This window comes from Vicugna pacos, chromosome 1 (assembly GCF_048564905.1).
Source record: "Vicugna pacos chromosome 1, VicPac4, whole genome shotgun sequence".
NCBI lineage: Eukaryota > Metazoa > Chordata > Mammalia > Artiodactyla > Camelidae > Vicugna > Vicugna pacos.
In genome coordinates, this window is record NC_132987.1 from 73,202,520 (window position 1) to 73,217,256 (window position 14,737).

At 40.3% G+C, this 14,737-nt stretch overlaps 2 protein-coding genes across 3 annotated transcripts in view; one reads left to right on the forward strand and one right to left on the reverse strand.

Moving 5' to 3' along the window:
* Positions 1-14,737, forward strand: part of SPICE1 (spindle and centriole associated protein 1) — a 153,247-nt gene that overhangs the window by 51,495 nt on the left and 87,015 nt on the right. The gene's annotated exons all lie outside the window — the stretch shown is intronic.
* Positions 1-14,737, reverse strand: part of SIDT1 (SID1 transmembrane family member 1) — an 88,003-nt gene that overhangs the window by 49,491 nt on the left and 23,775 nt on the right. Inside the window, exons 2-3 of the mRNA XM_031681114.2 lie at positions 9,113-9,234; positions 7,937-8,107 (exon numbers count right to left, since the gene is read on the reverse strand). Of these exons, the coding sequence (XP_031536974.2) occupies positions 7,937-8,107; positions 9,113-9,234 (293 nt within the window). The remainder of the gene's footprint in view (positions 1-7,936; positions 8,108-9,112; positions 9,235-14,737) is intronic.

Below are 14,737 nucleotides of genomic sequence, written 5' to 3' on the forward strand. Positions count from 1 at the left end.
TTAAGACTATCACACTGAAGTCTTCTCTTTCTCATGGAGTCAACAGTGTTTAAAATCAACACAGTGTCTCTTGCAGATGAAAGGCTCTGCTTCCTTCCCTCTGGGCCTTGACAGAGGTGGGGGAGGTTTATTTTATCAGGGGTCATTAGCCAACAGAGCAAATCTAACTGAGACACATGTATACCTTTAGTTTGAGAGAAAGAAGTAGAAAAAAATTCAACTTGTTTAAAAAAAATTTAGCACAGGAAACAAATGTTTATTTAATAAATAAGAAAGCCTAAAAGCTGACTTTGTGTCCTCCTGCTGGCTAGCTGGAGGGAGAGGGAAAGAGGAAAGGAACAGAGGGCAAGAGAGATGGGTGTGCAAGTAAGGGAGGCAGGAGGAGAAGAAGGAGAGGGGCCCATGGGGAGGCAGGGCAGAAATATATACAGGTGGATAATAAAGCCCAAGAAGAAGGAAAGGGGGATGGGAAGCAATAGTAAGTGGAAAGACAGGCAGAGACCAAAGCTAAGTCATTTTTGAGGTGAGGACCAGAGAGGACTGTCAGATTCAGAGCATCGTATTCATCTTACAATAGCAAAGCCCCCAGCGCTGAGCACAGTGGCCGTTCAAAACCCTTACTTTGTTTGTTGAGGGAAATTACACCAGATTGTGCACTTGGACTATGGACTTCAGGGTATCATTTCCTGCTATCTCCTTACTGCCTGCCATCTGTCATGAACTGCCTTTGCTTTTCCCAAATCTTCCACCAACCCTCCATCACCTGTACCCCTCCACCTCATCGCTCTGGTCCAAGTATGAACTCTGCATGTGCTAAATACTGTCCTTTCTTCCCTTCTCTGGGACTCTGATTCTACAAAAACCCAACTCTCCTATAAATTCTATCTGCCTTTCTACCCCTTGGTTTAGAAATATACTCTAGTCTCAACCATTTTCAAAGTAAATAACCAACAAAAATAGCCCAACAAAAATTCCCCCCTATTCCCTAATTTCCCTCCTTTGATGTTCCATAGCCTCCCTCTCCTTCACAGACCAGCCTGGTAAAAGAGTACTCTGCTCTCATCTCTCATTCATTCTTTCCCCGCCATCCCCCTGAGGCTGCCAGTCACCTTCTAATGGCTAAATCCAGTGACTTAATCCTTAACTCTCTTTACCTCTCTGTGACAGTGACATTTGACACTGACAACCACTCCCTCGTCTTGGAACTCTTTCTTCCCGTGGGCTCTGAGACACCTGATTTCCTGGGTTTCTCCTACACATCTGGCTATGCTGACTCAATTTCTTCCAAGAATTCCTGCTTCTCAGACCACCCCTGAACTGAGAATGTGACCTGCAGTCCTATTCTTGATCTCATTTTCCATCACCACATACATTTTCATTCCTGTATGTATAGTTATATATATTAAATTGCCATTAAAGTCATACACACACACACACACACTTCAGTTGTCAAGAAAACCACACCAATTCCAGTGAACCTCAAGCCTCCATGTTCAGCCCAGGGCTGTCTCCTGAGCTCCAGTCACAGAAGAATGATTATCTGCTGGGCTTCTGCACTTGACTGTCCCTCAAGAACCTCAAACTCCATATGATCAAAGAGGAATGTATTATCTTTTCCCTCACCCTGACCTGCTACGTCTCTTAGTAATACTCACCTGACTAATGACATCATTGTTAGAGTCATCTTGGACTCCCTTTTTTTAAAATCAACTTCCACATTTGATTGCTCACCAAGTCTTAAAGATTCTATTAGTATAATAGTAACCTGGATACATGTGCTCCCACCTGAAGCACCTCTTTGCTCAATAGAGCATCCAATAAGAAAAAAAAATTGAAAAGTAATGTAAATCATTACTGTAGTCTACCCCCCAAATACTAAAGAGTGATTACATAATATGACACATAGCAAAATGTTATAAAAGCCTTTTCACTCATCCATTTTCTAAAAAAATCTCTACTTTTCACAGCATAGTAGCTGAGCTATCGCACTCAAAACTCTCTCTCAAAACAAAGTGTCAAGATCTTCACTTAGTAGGCTAGAGGAGGGTTGAAGGCTGCAAGTACTCTTGTGGGACTATATTTTTGATTCTGCTGCATATATTTTTTTATTACTAAGTTATCCCCATGTGTGTATTTGCCTCTTCTCTCTCCAGTTCATCTTCCACATGGTCACTAAAGTCATCTCTAAAAATCAAATCTGTTCATGATATTCTGTTGCTTAAAATCCTTTAGTGGCTCCCATGATCTAAAAGGTGAAGTCTAAACTCCCTGGTGCAGCATACAAGATCTCAGAGATCAAGGGCTGAGTACTGCCTGTCTCTCCCCTTATCTCGGGTAAGTCCGCCTCAGGCATCACGTGGACCAGCCTTCTTAAAGCATTTCTACTCAGCCGGCTCTCTGTAACTCAGCTCTCTCTCCTGATTGTCATGCTGGTATATGTTCAATACTCTGCTGGGCATCTGCACAAGTTCAACATGTCCCAAAGTGAACTGATCTCTTCCTCCCCTCCTCAAAATCCTCATCTTTTAGTGGCACCACCATCGACAAATTAGAAGGTCATCTTTGACTCTCCCGTTTCTCTTGCTCCTCGTATCCAATCAAGTTTTGTCAATTTCACCTCCAAATTCTTCAACTCATCTCATTATTTATCTTGACCACTGCATCACCTTCTAATTTCTCTGCGTCTGGTCTTGTCCCCTTCGAATCCATCCTCCACACAATGGTCACAATTTAGATAACTATCTAAACAGCCCTTCCAAGCTCCTCTTACCCCAGGATCAGGTGCCTGCCAGTCCCTACAGCCTCCTGCCCTTCCCTGTCTGCAACGTCACACTCTGCAGCACTGAACACCAGGGCAGTGGGGTCTGGGAAAAGGAGCGGTGGCAGAGCTGGTGTATGTGTATGTGGAGGCAGGTAGGGGAGAGTTAAGATGGCTAGGAGTAATGCTTTAAGGCAGAGTTTTATTTTTTAAGCAGGATTTAAATAAATACTTCATGGAATTGAGAAATATATTTAGGGCCACAAAAATTAGGAGGACAATTTTCAACAGAAAATAGAAATAGCATGTTACAGTGGGAAGAGCACAGAACTGGAAGTCAGAAGTCAAAGCTAGTCTTAATTTTGCCGTTTCATAGTTGTGTGTTTGGACAAATCATTTAACCTCTCAGGGCATGAGTTTGCTCACGTGTAAAAATGAAATGAGTGGATTTGATTTCCAAAGATCCTTCTGTTCTTAAGATTTATGATTCTAGAGAAAAAAAATCCCAGAATGTGTTTCATATACCTTCTACTCTGCTGCTGAAAAACATACAGCAAGGACTGCAACGTGAGGCCAGATCTCCCCACAGCCCTCAATTCTGGTCTGTTTACCATCATCCTCTGGATTTCTGGGTTTCCAGCAAGGCTGGTATGGGACAATCCAGAGCCAGGGAGGAAGAGACACAAAGATCTCAGTTACCATCTCTTCTTAGGCTTATCTTATTCTCATAAAAGCCCCGGTAACTGTGCATTTTGAAATTCTCTAAATGTCTGGTTGCTGAAGTCAAGTCACATTGTGAGAGGTGGAGACAGAAGACAACATGAGGGAATAGATTTGCAGTTTCACCACACGCGTCTCATTCACTAACACTCGCACAGAGTTGTGACCTTATGACTTCAGTGTCACAGAATTCAGTTCTCCAAAGGGTCTAATTAGCCTCACAGATACCAGCCCTAGAATTCAAGTACACTGCTCCCAGGTGACAGTGACAGGTCAGATACAGAGACCAATTAGTAAAGCTAAGGCTTCTCTGAAGTTCAGTCTGCACTTCAGAGCAGTCATGTGCTGCTACCTCCTTCAAATTAAAAGCACAAATTCCCACATTGTTTAATATCATAAACAAATTTACTATTAAAACAAACATAAGCACCATATGTAGAAACTGCTCAAATGTACTTGTTCTTAACTCTGGCTGCAGATTAAAATCACCAGGGAACTTAAAAAATATATATTCTATAATGCTCAAACCTCCCTCCTAGAGACTTCGATTTAATTGATCTTTTTCTGTCTTTTTCTGCTGGGGGGTGGGGGGATTCTTTGCTCTTGAAGTTATCATGTCACTTTTTTCTACACCAAAATTAATGGAGTGACTTGGAAAAAATGCTGTAATTACTTCTCCATCTTTCTGATCTTTCATTAATCCACCTGTCCATCTATGGGTATATACTGTCAAGGGCTGTAGAGAAGACCAAGACAGATATTTGATTCCTATTAGCAACTCCACTGGCTACAGAGTTCAGAATAAATTGCTTTATAAAATTTGAGGAACGCTTTGTACCAGAACAGAAATTTCTGATATGGAAAACAAGCTGCAAAAAAGTAGCATATAAATATTTTTAAATATTCTGATTCTTCAAAAAGTAACTTTTTTACTGAAGTGTAACAAACATCTAGAAAAGTTAGGGAGTTGGTTCTTGGACACAAGTCCACCTTCTCCCCAGTTGCCAGCCTCCTGAATAAAGCACCTTTCTTTTCAACCAAAAAAAAAAAAAATGCACAAATCATAAGTATATATCTAAATGAATTCTCACCAAGTCAGCATAACCATGCACCTCTTCTTTCTTGCTGAAAAGTATCACTGTCCTAACTTCTAACATTACAAAATAGTTTCACTTGTTTTTAAACTTTATGTAAATGCAATCAAACAGTATGTATTTCTTTTGTCTGGCTTCTTTTGCTCAGCATTGTATTTGTGAGATTTATTGTTGTTAGGGACTGCAGTAGTTTGTTCATTTATATTATTGTGTGGTATTCCATTGAATGAATAGCACAATTTTATATCTAGGAGTTGGGTATATAACTAGAGTGGAACTACATTGTTGGTTCTTTCAAAGTGTAGCAATTTGGGAAGCGCAGTGGAATCTCATTATAGGTTTAATTTGCATTTCTGATAGCTAATGAAGTTGTGTTTTTGGACCATTTGGATAACTTCTTTTGTGAAGTGTCTGTTCAAGTCTCTTGCCTTGTCTGTTCAAGTCTCTTTTCCATGGGCAAGCCATTTTAATTTTTTTTTTACACAGGTATAAAAATAATACTAGTTATTTCAAATAACTGATTTGTGGTTTAGTTGATTTTGTCCATTGTCAATCTGTTCTATGTTTCATTGTTTTGTGCTTTTATTTTAGTAATTCCTTCTACCTTCTTTGAATTTTATTTTCAGTTCTGTAACTTCTTGAAATGGTTACTTGACACCTTGATTTTGAATCATTCTTCTTTCCTTACATATACATTTGAAAGCTACAGATTTTTCTCTAAGCTGTGCTTTATTTGCATCTCAGAAGCTTGGATATTTTCATTATCATTTGTTTAAAACATTTTCTAATTTTAATTTTGATTTCTTTGACTCATAAGTTATTTAGAAGTAGACTAACTACCAATTTGTAGTTGATTTCTATCTGAATTCCATACGCAAGGATTTCAGTCCTTTGAAATATATCAAGACATGCATGAGAGCTTGGCAATTTTGGTAAAGGTTGCATCTGCACTTAAAATGTTTAGGCATTCTATCATATTGAGATGCAGTTTTCAAAATACATTAATTAGCTCAAGTTCATTAATTATGTTTCTTAGAGGGCCAGAATGTCTCCATCCCAACTACTCAGTTTTGGCATTGTAGTGTGAAAGCAGCCAGAGACAATATGTAAATGAATGGGTAGGGCTGTTTTCCAATAAAACTTTATTTATAAAAACCAGTGGCCAGCCTGTGGACCATAGTTTGCCAATGTCTGTTCTAATTACTGTATACTGTTATTCCTCATTTTTCAAAAATTTGCTCTATGCCACTTCTCTAGTTAGTACCTGGTTTCACTAACCAAAAGAAATCTGGAGAGTTTTGCTTTTACGAAAAAAGGTGAAAAGTAAAAACAGTACTCAGCGTTTGTTTTGCAGTGTGCACCCTGAGCAGTGATAGTGGAACTACACTCAGCATCTACGCACCAAAGCTGCCATACTTTTGAACTGTGTCTGTGAGCATCTGTGCTTTTTCTCAATTTATTTTATGCATCCATTAGAAAGATGTATCCTAAGGGAATTGCTCCTTTGCTTTATGCCAGTCAGCTTGTAAAAGGTTTGATAGAAATGCTCTACTTTCACATAGTGGGGGAATCTTGTATGTGTATTTTAAAATTTGGCCCACTATTCTATTGGCTACGAAGTCTTCCACAGAGACGATGGATTTGTCTAGTTCTTTTTATTCTGCAATTTTGCTTTACATATCTTGAAGTGACCTTATGGGGTACATACAAATTTGGAATTTAAATTTGTCCTCCTGGTAAATGATTCTTTTAAAGATATGAAATACCTCTCTATATCTAGTAATGCGCCTTGCATTAAGAAATATCTTGTATAATATGACATACTGCACCAACTTTCTTTTGGTTAGTATTAGAGTGTGGTATTTCTTTTACTATCCTTTTATTTACATTTATACATTCTTTTTAAAAGATTGTACTCTTGTAAGCAACATATATTTAGTATTTTTTTTCTGAATCTCATTTGACATTCTTTGTCTTTTACTTGGCATATTTGAGTCCATTTATATTACACACACACACACACATATGTGTGTGTGTGTGTGTGTATATATATATATATATATTTTTTTTTAATGGGTAAATATAAACATTGATTCCCCATCTGAGATTCTTCTGTCTCTGTCCCAAAGTTCTAGTGAGAGGTCCAGGTCACAAGATTGTTTTCTCAAGTATATTTTCTGCTCCTAAGATCGCCACAATTTTGCCTCAGAAAACCTATTTGTTTCACTGAAGCTGAGTCTGGCCTTGCACCCAACTGGGTGCCAGCCTCAACTCTGAGCAGGGTCCAGACTCATAGGCTCCAAAATTCTTGCCCATAAGAAGCCAGAGCTACAGAAGAATAGGTGATACTGGGGACAGGAGCCAAGAGCTTGCCTGTTTTTTCTTATTGATTTCTAGGAGCTCTGTATATATTCTGCATATGAGCCCTTTGTCAGTTATGTGTGTTGGAAATATATTCTCTTGTCCATGGCTTGTCTTTTTGTTCTCTTAATGATACCTTTTGATGAGTACAAATTCCAATTTTCATATAACCATTTAACAATACATCTTTTAAAAATTTATTTAAAATACAGAGAGGGGAGGAAATGGTTTGAACTCTTGAGAAGGCTTAGAGTAGGACAGGACTGGAAACTCCCTGAATTTTCTGGCCCTTATGAAGGAATAACCTTAGCCTCTCTGTTCACATTTTCACACAGATTTATGCAATATTTTATAGGAATAACGTAGATTCTTTAGAGACCATGCCCTCAACTGAACTTTATTATACTCCATGTCTAATATAAACAATTTGAGATGCTGTATCCCAATTGATTTGATTTCAAGGATGGAAGTGCAAGGAGGAGGGAATAGTCATTAGTTTTTGCACAAAGGACAAAGCCTTATAACGATATTACTTTCAACCTATGAACATTCCTAACCGGAAGGAGAAAACTTCCAGTTCCTTAGTAGTAATGATAAAAAATAAAAAATAGCTTAAGATCTTCCTTCAGAAGAGTGGCACTGGTGAGTGACACAAAAGCATCCGTCACCAATGCCTCTTGCTTGGACGACGGAGAAGACAGGGCCCTGACAGAGAGGACAGGCCCCTCACAGACCCTGGGAAACACATACACCTCTGAGGTCAGGCACCCTCCCCCTCTGCTCCAGCCCCCTGCTGCCTCCCCACTGCACGGAGTAAGGCCCTGCCGCCCAGCTGGGAGCAGCAGCATTCAGAACGTGCTAAGACAATATGCTACGCGGATGAATTCCTTCTTGAGAGTTGATCTGGAAAGAAGGAAGAAAGCAAGGAAGCCGAAGTGCGCATGCGCAAGCGCAGGACGTGCAGACAAGCGAACAGAGAAAAGCCGCGAGGAGTCCCGCTTACTGCAGCTGGAAGTGCTTGATCCTGGTAACCAGCAGTTTGTAGTGGGCACCCAGGGGCGCCATGGATGCTACATCCACAAAGATCAGTTGCTCCAGAGGTCCTGTCTCGTTGGTTGCTTCCGAGGGACACAAGGTGCGGCTCACTTCCTGGTAGTTGTAGCTCCTCTGGTATCTGCAGCAGCCAAACGAGGGTAAAACCAGCCAGAGGTAGAAAGAGACTCCATGAACAAGCAGGGAAAGAAACACCTCACTTCACTTCTCCCTAAATTTCGTTTCAAGTCCTTACATTTAAAATTTCATACTGGACTTACTGATAGTAATTGCAGAGCTAGTGTGTTTGGCACAGGATTGTGTGGCGTGGTAACAGGGATGAGAGGACTGTTGAGTGCTGGCCAGTTCACTTAGGCTGTGAACACGCCAAACCATCCTTCTAATTAAATCAGGAAAAAATACCGGATTTTGAAGGGGAAACTCTTCTGATAAAACAACCAATTGATTTCCTTTTCCCACTCTTCAAGTTTTTTCTAAATGAACGTAAAGTAAGCCCCAGAGTCCAAGTCAAGGCTATCAGAGTATTTCAATCTTCAAACTCCTCAACCTCCAAAAATGATTAAACACTGTACTATGTGCCCATGTCTGCATGCCTTCTGGGTTTGCTCTTACTAGTGCTCTAGTGACTTGGAGAGTTTTCCCTGCAAAAATATAAACTCCAGTAGGTAGGGATTTTGTTGTTGTTTTCCACTACTGTGTCCCCAGCATCTGGCACTTGGTAGTGCTCAATAAATATTACAAGATAAAGAAAGCACACGTGGTAAACATTGTAAAGAATGGGGGAGGTGTTACTCCTTTAAGTTGAGTATGACTTAAATACTCAGTGGATGACCCACTAACCAACCAAGAGCAACAGAACATTCTGGATAGTGTTAAAATGCTAAGTGTTCTTCCAGATGCTACAAATCTAGGCAGAGTGCTTATGGGGACCTCAAAGAAGACAGAAACAGAACAGAGCTGAGCAGGTTGGGGGCATGCACCATGACCACTGTTTATGCACTTAGCATGCATAATATGTCCGCATTCCGAATGTCTGGTTTCTCCTCATTAAGGAAAAGACCAATTAAGGTCTAGGATGTTGAAAGAAAACAAGTGTAATGAAGTTGTTGGGGAAAGATCCACTTACAGTCCTTGGAAAAGCAGAGGAACCTGCCAGGACAGCACCCGTTTCTGCTGGCGAACCACGACCAGGACCGGGTAGTCGAGGTTCTCTGAGGAGCTGTTCACATACACCCGCACAGCGTTCACCTGCAGCCGGGACAGAGAGCGGTAACACCAGTCACACACCCGTGCACACGCATATACAGCAAACATCGTGGCTGCCATCTGAAGCTCTGAAAAACTTTAATTTCTCACATTTGCTTCTGATCAATAAGATAAATAATCCAAATGCCCTCGCTGTCTTCTCCACGTTCACGTTGTAACCACTGATGGTTTCAACAGTGATCGCACAACGAAATCATCAGCGGAGACTTAAAACTGATGCGTTGGTCCAACCCGCCAAAATTCTGATTTAAGTGGTCTTGGGTGAAGCCAAATTATGGAGGCTTTAAATGCCAGGCCAAGAAGCTTGGACTGGGCAGTCAACACAAGATTACAAGAATAAGCCCAGGACAGAAAAAGAAGAGTAATGTGCTTCTCTTCTTATTTGAATGTAAATACTAAAGATGCAAATATCTTTATTTAAAAAAAAAACAAACCCCAAAACAAAAAAAGACCTGCAAGTGCGTCAATTGCTGACAAACTTTAATTCTGGTTTGGAAAATTATTCTGTGCTTCAAACCAAAATGTTATTGTGATGGTTTATTAAAGCCCAGCAGATGGCCTGATGCTCCCCCAACAACAGATACCAGAGGGGCTGAGTCGTCTTCTCTTTGCCCTATTCCAAGGCATAAATCAGCCCCGAAACAAAATGCTGTTTTACACCAGCAGCCGCATGGCTCCTTCTGAATACATATGTCATTCCAAGGACTGAACGCTACCACGGCTGTTTAAAAGACAGGACATTGAACTGTGCCCCTGGATCTAGATGGTTTTGGTGTTTTCCTTCAGTTTTTATAATACCATGGGCAACACGGAAAGAACAATAGGAAAAAGGTGAAGTGAAAAAGAAAAAATTAATCTTTCTCATGAGGTTTCTTTTCCCCCGATATACTAAAGCCTTAGTGTTCTCTCTCTTTTAAAATTTGCATTCTTTTTAATTGAAATATAGTCAGTTTATACTGTGTCAATTTCTGGAATACAGCATAATGTTTCAGTCATACATATACATACATATATTTGTTTTCACATTCTTTTTCATTATAGGTTACCACAAGATACTATTTATAGTTCCCTGTGCTATATAGTATAAACTTGTTGTTTATCTATTTTCTATATAGTAATTAGTATTTGCAAATCGTGAACTCCCAATTTATCCCTTCCCACTCAAGCCTTAGTGTTCTTTTGGAAACACCTTTATCAGGGGAAAGAAATGAAACAAGAAAAGCTTGCAGTTAAACCCTGAAGATCTATGACATGTTCAAGGTGAAACCTGAGAGGCAACAGAGCAGCATGGATGTCACAGACTATTACTGTGTGGGTCTCTGCTATCATTCTTGATTAAGCCACTTTGCTTTTTTAATGTAACAATGGTCCAGGAGTAATTTATTAATTTGATAAGAAGTGCTCACTCTTGACAGGAGCGCTTACTTGTGCCTACACTCTACATGTTACCATGGAAATTTTGCGGCAGCTGATCTTTGCCAACACCCTATCTCTCGTGCAGATCTCTTTCCTAAGCTCTGGATGTTCCATGTGCACCTCAAACTCAGCCTGTCTGAAATGGAACCTATCAATTCCTTCACCCTCAACTTTAATTTCTTCTGGATTTCCTTGCTTGTTGAATGGTCTCAGCACACAGTCGTTCATCTGAGCCTGAGACCTGAGAGTCACCCTTGCTTCCTCCTTTAGCTTTCTCAGTCCATGGTCATCAGATTCTGCCTCTTCTGCCTCCTTCATACTGTCCGTACCCTGACTCTCCCCTCCCTGACCCCGACATTCTCCTCATCCAGTCCCTTATCACCATCACCTCCTGACGGCACCTTGTCTAGTCTTCTTAGCCCCAGGGCTGTACCCCTCAGATGCCAGTTTCATCTTGGCATTTTCCTGCTGAAAAGGCCTTCAGGGGCTCTGGGAATTTTCAAATTTATTCCCAAAAGAATGAGAACAGGATTTTTATAAGAATATAAAAAGAATAATGAATCTACATGTACTTACCATCCAGCTTTAATGATTATTAACAAACGTACCACTTTACTTCATTTCTACCTCCCATTTCCCACACATATCCTTTTTGGATTATTTTAAAGTAAATACTAAAGATCATACCATTTCATCTGTAAATCAGTCTATATCTCTAAGAGATAAGGCCTCCTCTTTTTAACATAACACATTACCATGATCATACTTAATAAAGTTAATAACAATTCTTTAAAATTATCCAATATCCACATAGGGTTTGAATTTCTTCATTTGTTTCAAAAGTTGTGCTTTTTTTCAGTTTTTTTAATTGGGGGGAGCAAACAAGATCCACAGATTGCATTTGGTTGATATGTATTTTGAGCATCTTTTAATCTAAAAGTAACCTTCCTTCCTTTTTTTCTGTTTTTGCATTTATTTGTTAAAGAAAGCAGTTCACAAAGGAGCAGTACAAACCTGAGGTCCCTAGGCTCCACATTTTGCTGATTGCACTCTGTGGTGTCATTGAACAGGATCTTTTATCTCCTGTATTTCCTGTACACAGGCAGTTAGAGCTAGAGGCTTGACTAGATTCAGGTAACCACAGTTCTCAAACTTCTGCTTAGATTTCGAATTAGAGTCAAAGTTTTCACCACTCCAGGTTACTGAGGCCTGTTTTTCTTCTAGTCATTTATGGCATCACATTTTTAATATTTAAATCTCTATCCCTTTGTAGTTAATACTAACATAGGTTATGAGGAATGATTTTTTTTTTCCCACATGGCTCTCCAGTTGTCCCAACACCACCCATTAACAAGTCAATCGTTTCTCCACTGATCTGAATCCCTCCAGGCTCTTCTCCGTCACTGCCTCTTCCTCTAGTTTCTTTGTCTGCCAAGCCCCCGCAGCCCAGTTACTTGCTATTTCTCACAAGGGCTCCATCCCCAGTAACTGGCCTTCTACTCTCCTCTTCATCCCTGAAGTCCTTTTTGGGGAAGTCTTCCCTAATACTGCCCCATCCTACCAAATAAGTAGGTGTCCCTCCCTTGCGGGGAGCCCCATGTGGCCTCTGATTACCTCTATATTCTATGTTACTACCACTGTGAAATAATAGAAAAAAATAGGGTCTTTGCACCCAATTCCTGGCACAGAACTCCTAAAATCCTTGTAATTTCCTAAGTGATAAGAACACTAGGAGCATCTTTGGTTCTAATACTTGGTCTTTCCCCTGGCTCCTGACAGAGCTCCTAAATTCCTTGTAATTTCCTGGGTGATAGGAGTTTCTCTCATTCTAATGAAGAAACTTGTGGGCTCCTGGAGAACTTCACCATGGGAACTGGTCACCAGAAAGACCAAGCCATGATTAGAAGCATGGAGCTTTCAGCTCTACCTCCCATCCTCCAGGAAGGAGAGAGGGCTGGAGATTGAGTTAATGATTGGTCTTGCCTATGTGATGAAACCTCCATAAAAATTCCCCAGATACAAAGTTTGCAGAACGTCTGGGTTGGTGAATGCATCCACATGCCAGGAGGATGGAGCACCTCATGTCCATGGGGACAGAAGCTCCTGTGCTCGGGACACCTCTGGACCTTACCCTGTGCATCTCTTCCACATTGCTCATCCTGAGTTACATCCTTTAATAATAGACCAGTAATCTAATAAGTGAATGTTTTCCTGAATTCTCTGAGCTGCTCTAGCAAATTAAACAAACCTGGGGGGTGGGTCACAAGAACCTCCAATTTATAGCTGGTTGGTCAGAGCATAGGTGACAATCTGGACTTGTAATGGGCATCTGAGGTAGCAGGTAGACAGTCTTGTAGGACTGAGCCCTTAACCTATGAGCTCTTATGTGAATACCAGGTAGACAGTGTCAGAACTGAATTGAATTGTAGGACATCCAGCCGGTGTCACAAAACTGCTTGATGTGTGGAAGACCCACACATCTGGTGTTGGAAGTATCGTGAGTGTGAGTAGAAGAGAACAGAAGATAGCTTTTCCTCGAGACAACCACAAATCATTTTTTTTAATGCAGTCAAATTTATTCCTTTTTTTCTTAGACTTTTCTTCCATGACTTTGTAAAACTGAGACATAGTTAACACACCACACAACCCATTCTTAAAGTGTAGGATGCAGAAGTTTTTAGTATATTCACAGAACTGTGCAATTATCACCATTACCTAATTCCAGAATATTTTCATCGCCCCAAAAAGAAGCTCGGTACCATTAGCACTCACACCTCATTCCCTCCTTCCCCAAAGCCTAGTAAGCACTAATTTAATTTCTGTCTCTATGGATTTGCCTATTTCATGTACATGGAATAATATAATATATGCTCTCTTGTATCTGGCTTATTTCACTTAGCATAATGTTTTCAAGGTTCTTCCATGTTGTAGCATGTGCTAATACTTCATTTCTGTTTATTGCTGGTTTTCATAGGGTTTTTTTTGTTTGTTTTTGACAAGTGAGAAAAATTTACTGAAGCACATGTACATTTCAGGGGGTGGAGAACAAAGGAGCAAGTGACAGTCCAGGATCCCGAGTTAAGCCTTCCATTACAATATCAACCCACATTAAATAAACCTTTTTAAAACACTCTTCCATTCACTCACACGTGCATCGGAAACCGCCAAGGCCACCTTCAGTCCAGTAGCCTTAAAGGAGAGTCTGCTAGCACCTGACTTTCCTGAAAGGGACTTCTTCTCTGGTACAGACTCCTTTCACAAATGACCTTGTGTAAGATACAATAGTGAGAATACAAAGGTCAGTTTGGAACAGTGGGTTTCAGAAAATGGATGTTAGACCACTAGACCCTTCTTGGAAAGGTCTCAACCTGCCACACCCAGGTTACATCTAGGTCAAGTTTTGAAATATTATTAGTAATAATATTCCGATTGTATAAATACACCACATTTGTTTATTCTTCAGTTGATGGAAAGTTTGGTTGTGTCTCCTTTCGACTGTTACAAGCAATGCTGCTATGAACATTTGTAAACGAGTTTTGGTGTGAACATATGTTTTAAATTCTTTTGAGTGTTTACCTAGGAGTAGAATTGCTGGATGATGCTGTAACACTTACATTTAACTTTCTGAGGGACTGCCAAAATGTTTTCCAAAAAGGTGCATCATTTTATATCCTACAATTTGCATTACCAGCAATGTGAAAGGTTCCAATTTCTCCACATCCTTGTCAGCACTTAGTACTGTCTATCTTCTAGATTATAATCATCTTAGTGGGTGTGAAGTGGTGTCTCATTGTGGACCATACAGTGTTCTAACTATTTACCTGCCTGGCTCTTCTGGGAAGCTGAAAAACATCACCTTTGGCATCCTTGGTGCTGGCAAAATTAATTAGCTTAGAAGCAGGCTCACTTTTGAGGCGCATAACACAAACACACGCCAGCATTGTACACATCACATGTGTTTAGAGCACACTTTCTCCAGCTTAAATCTATAGCAGTCAGAACCGAGGTAAAAACATCAGGAAAGCTGTGAACTAGGCCAGCTTCGTCTTTAGCTTGTCTGCTTCCCTTT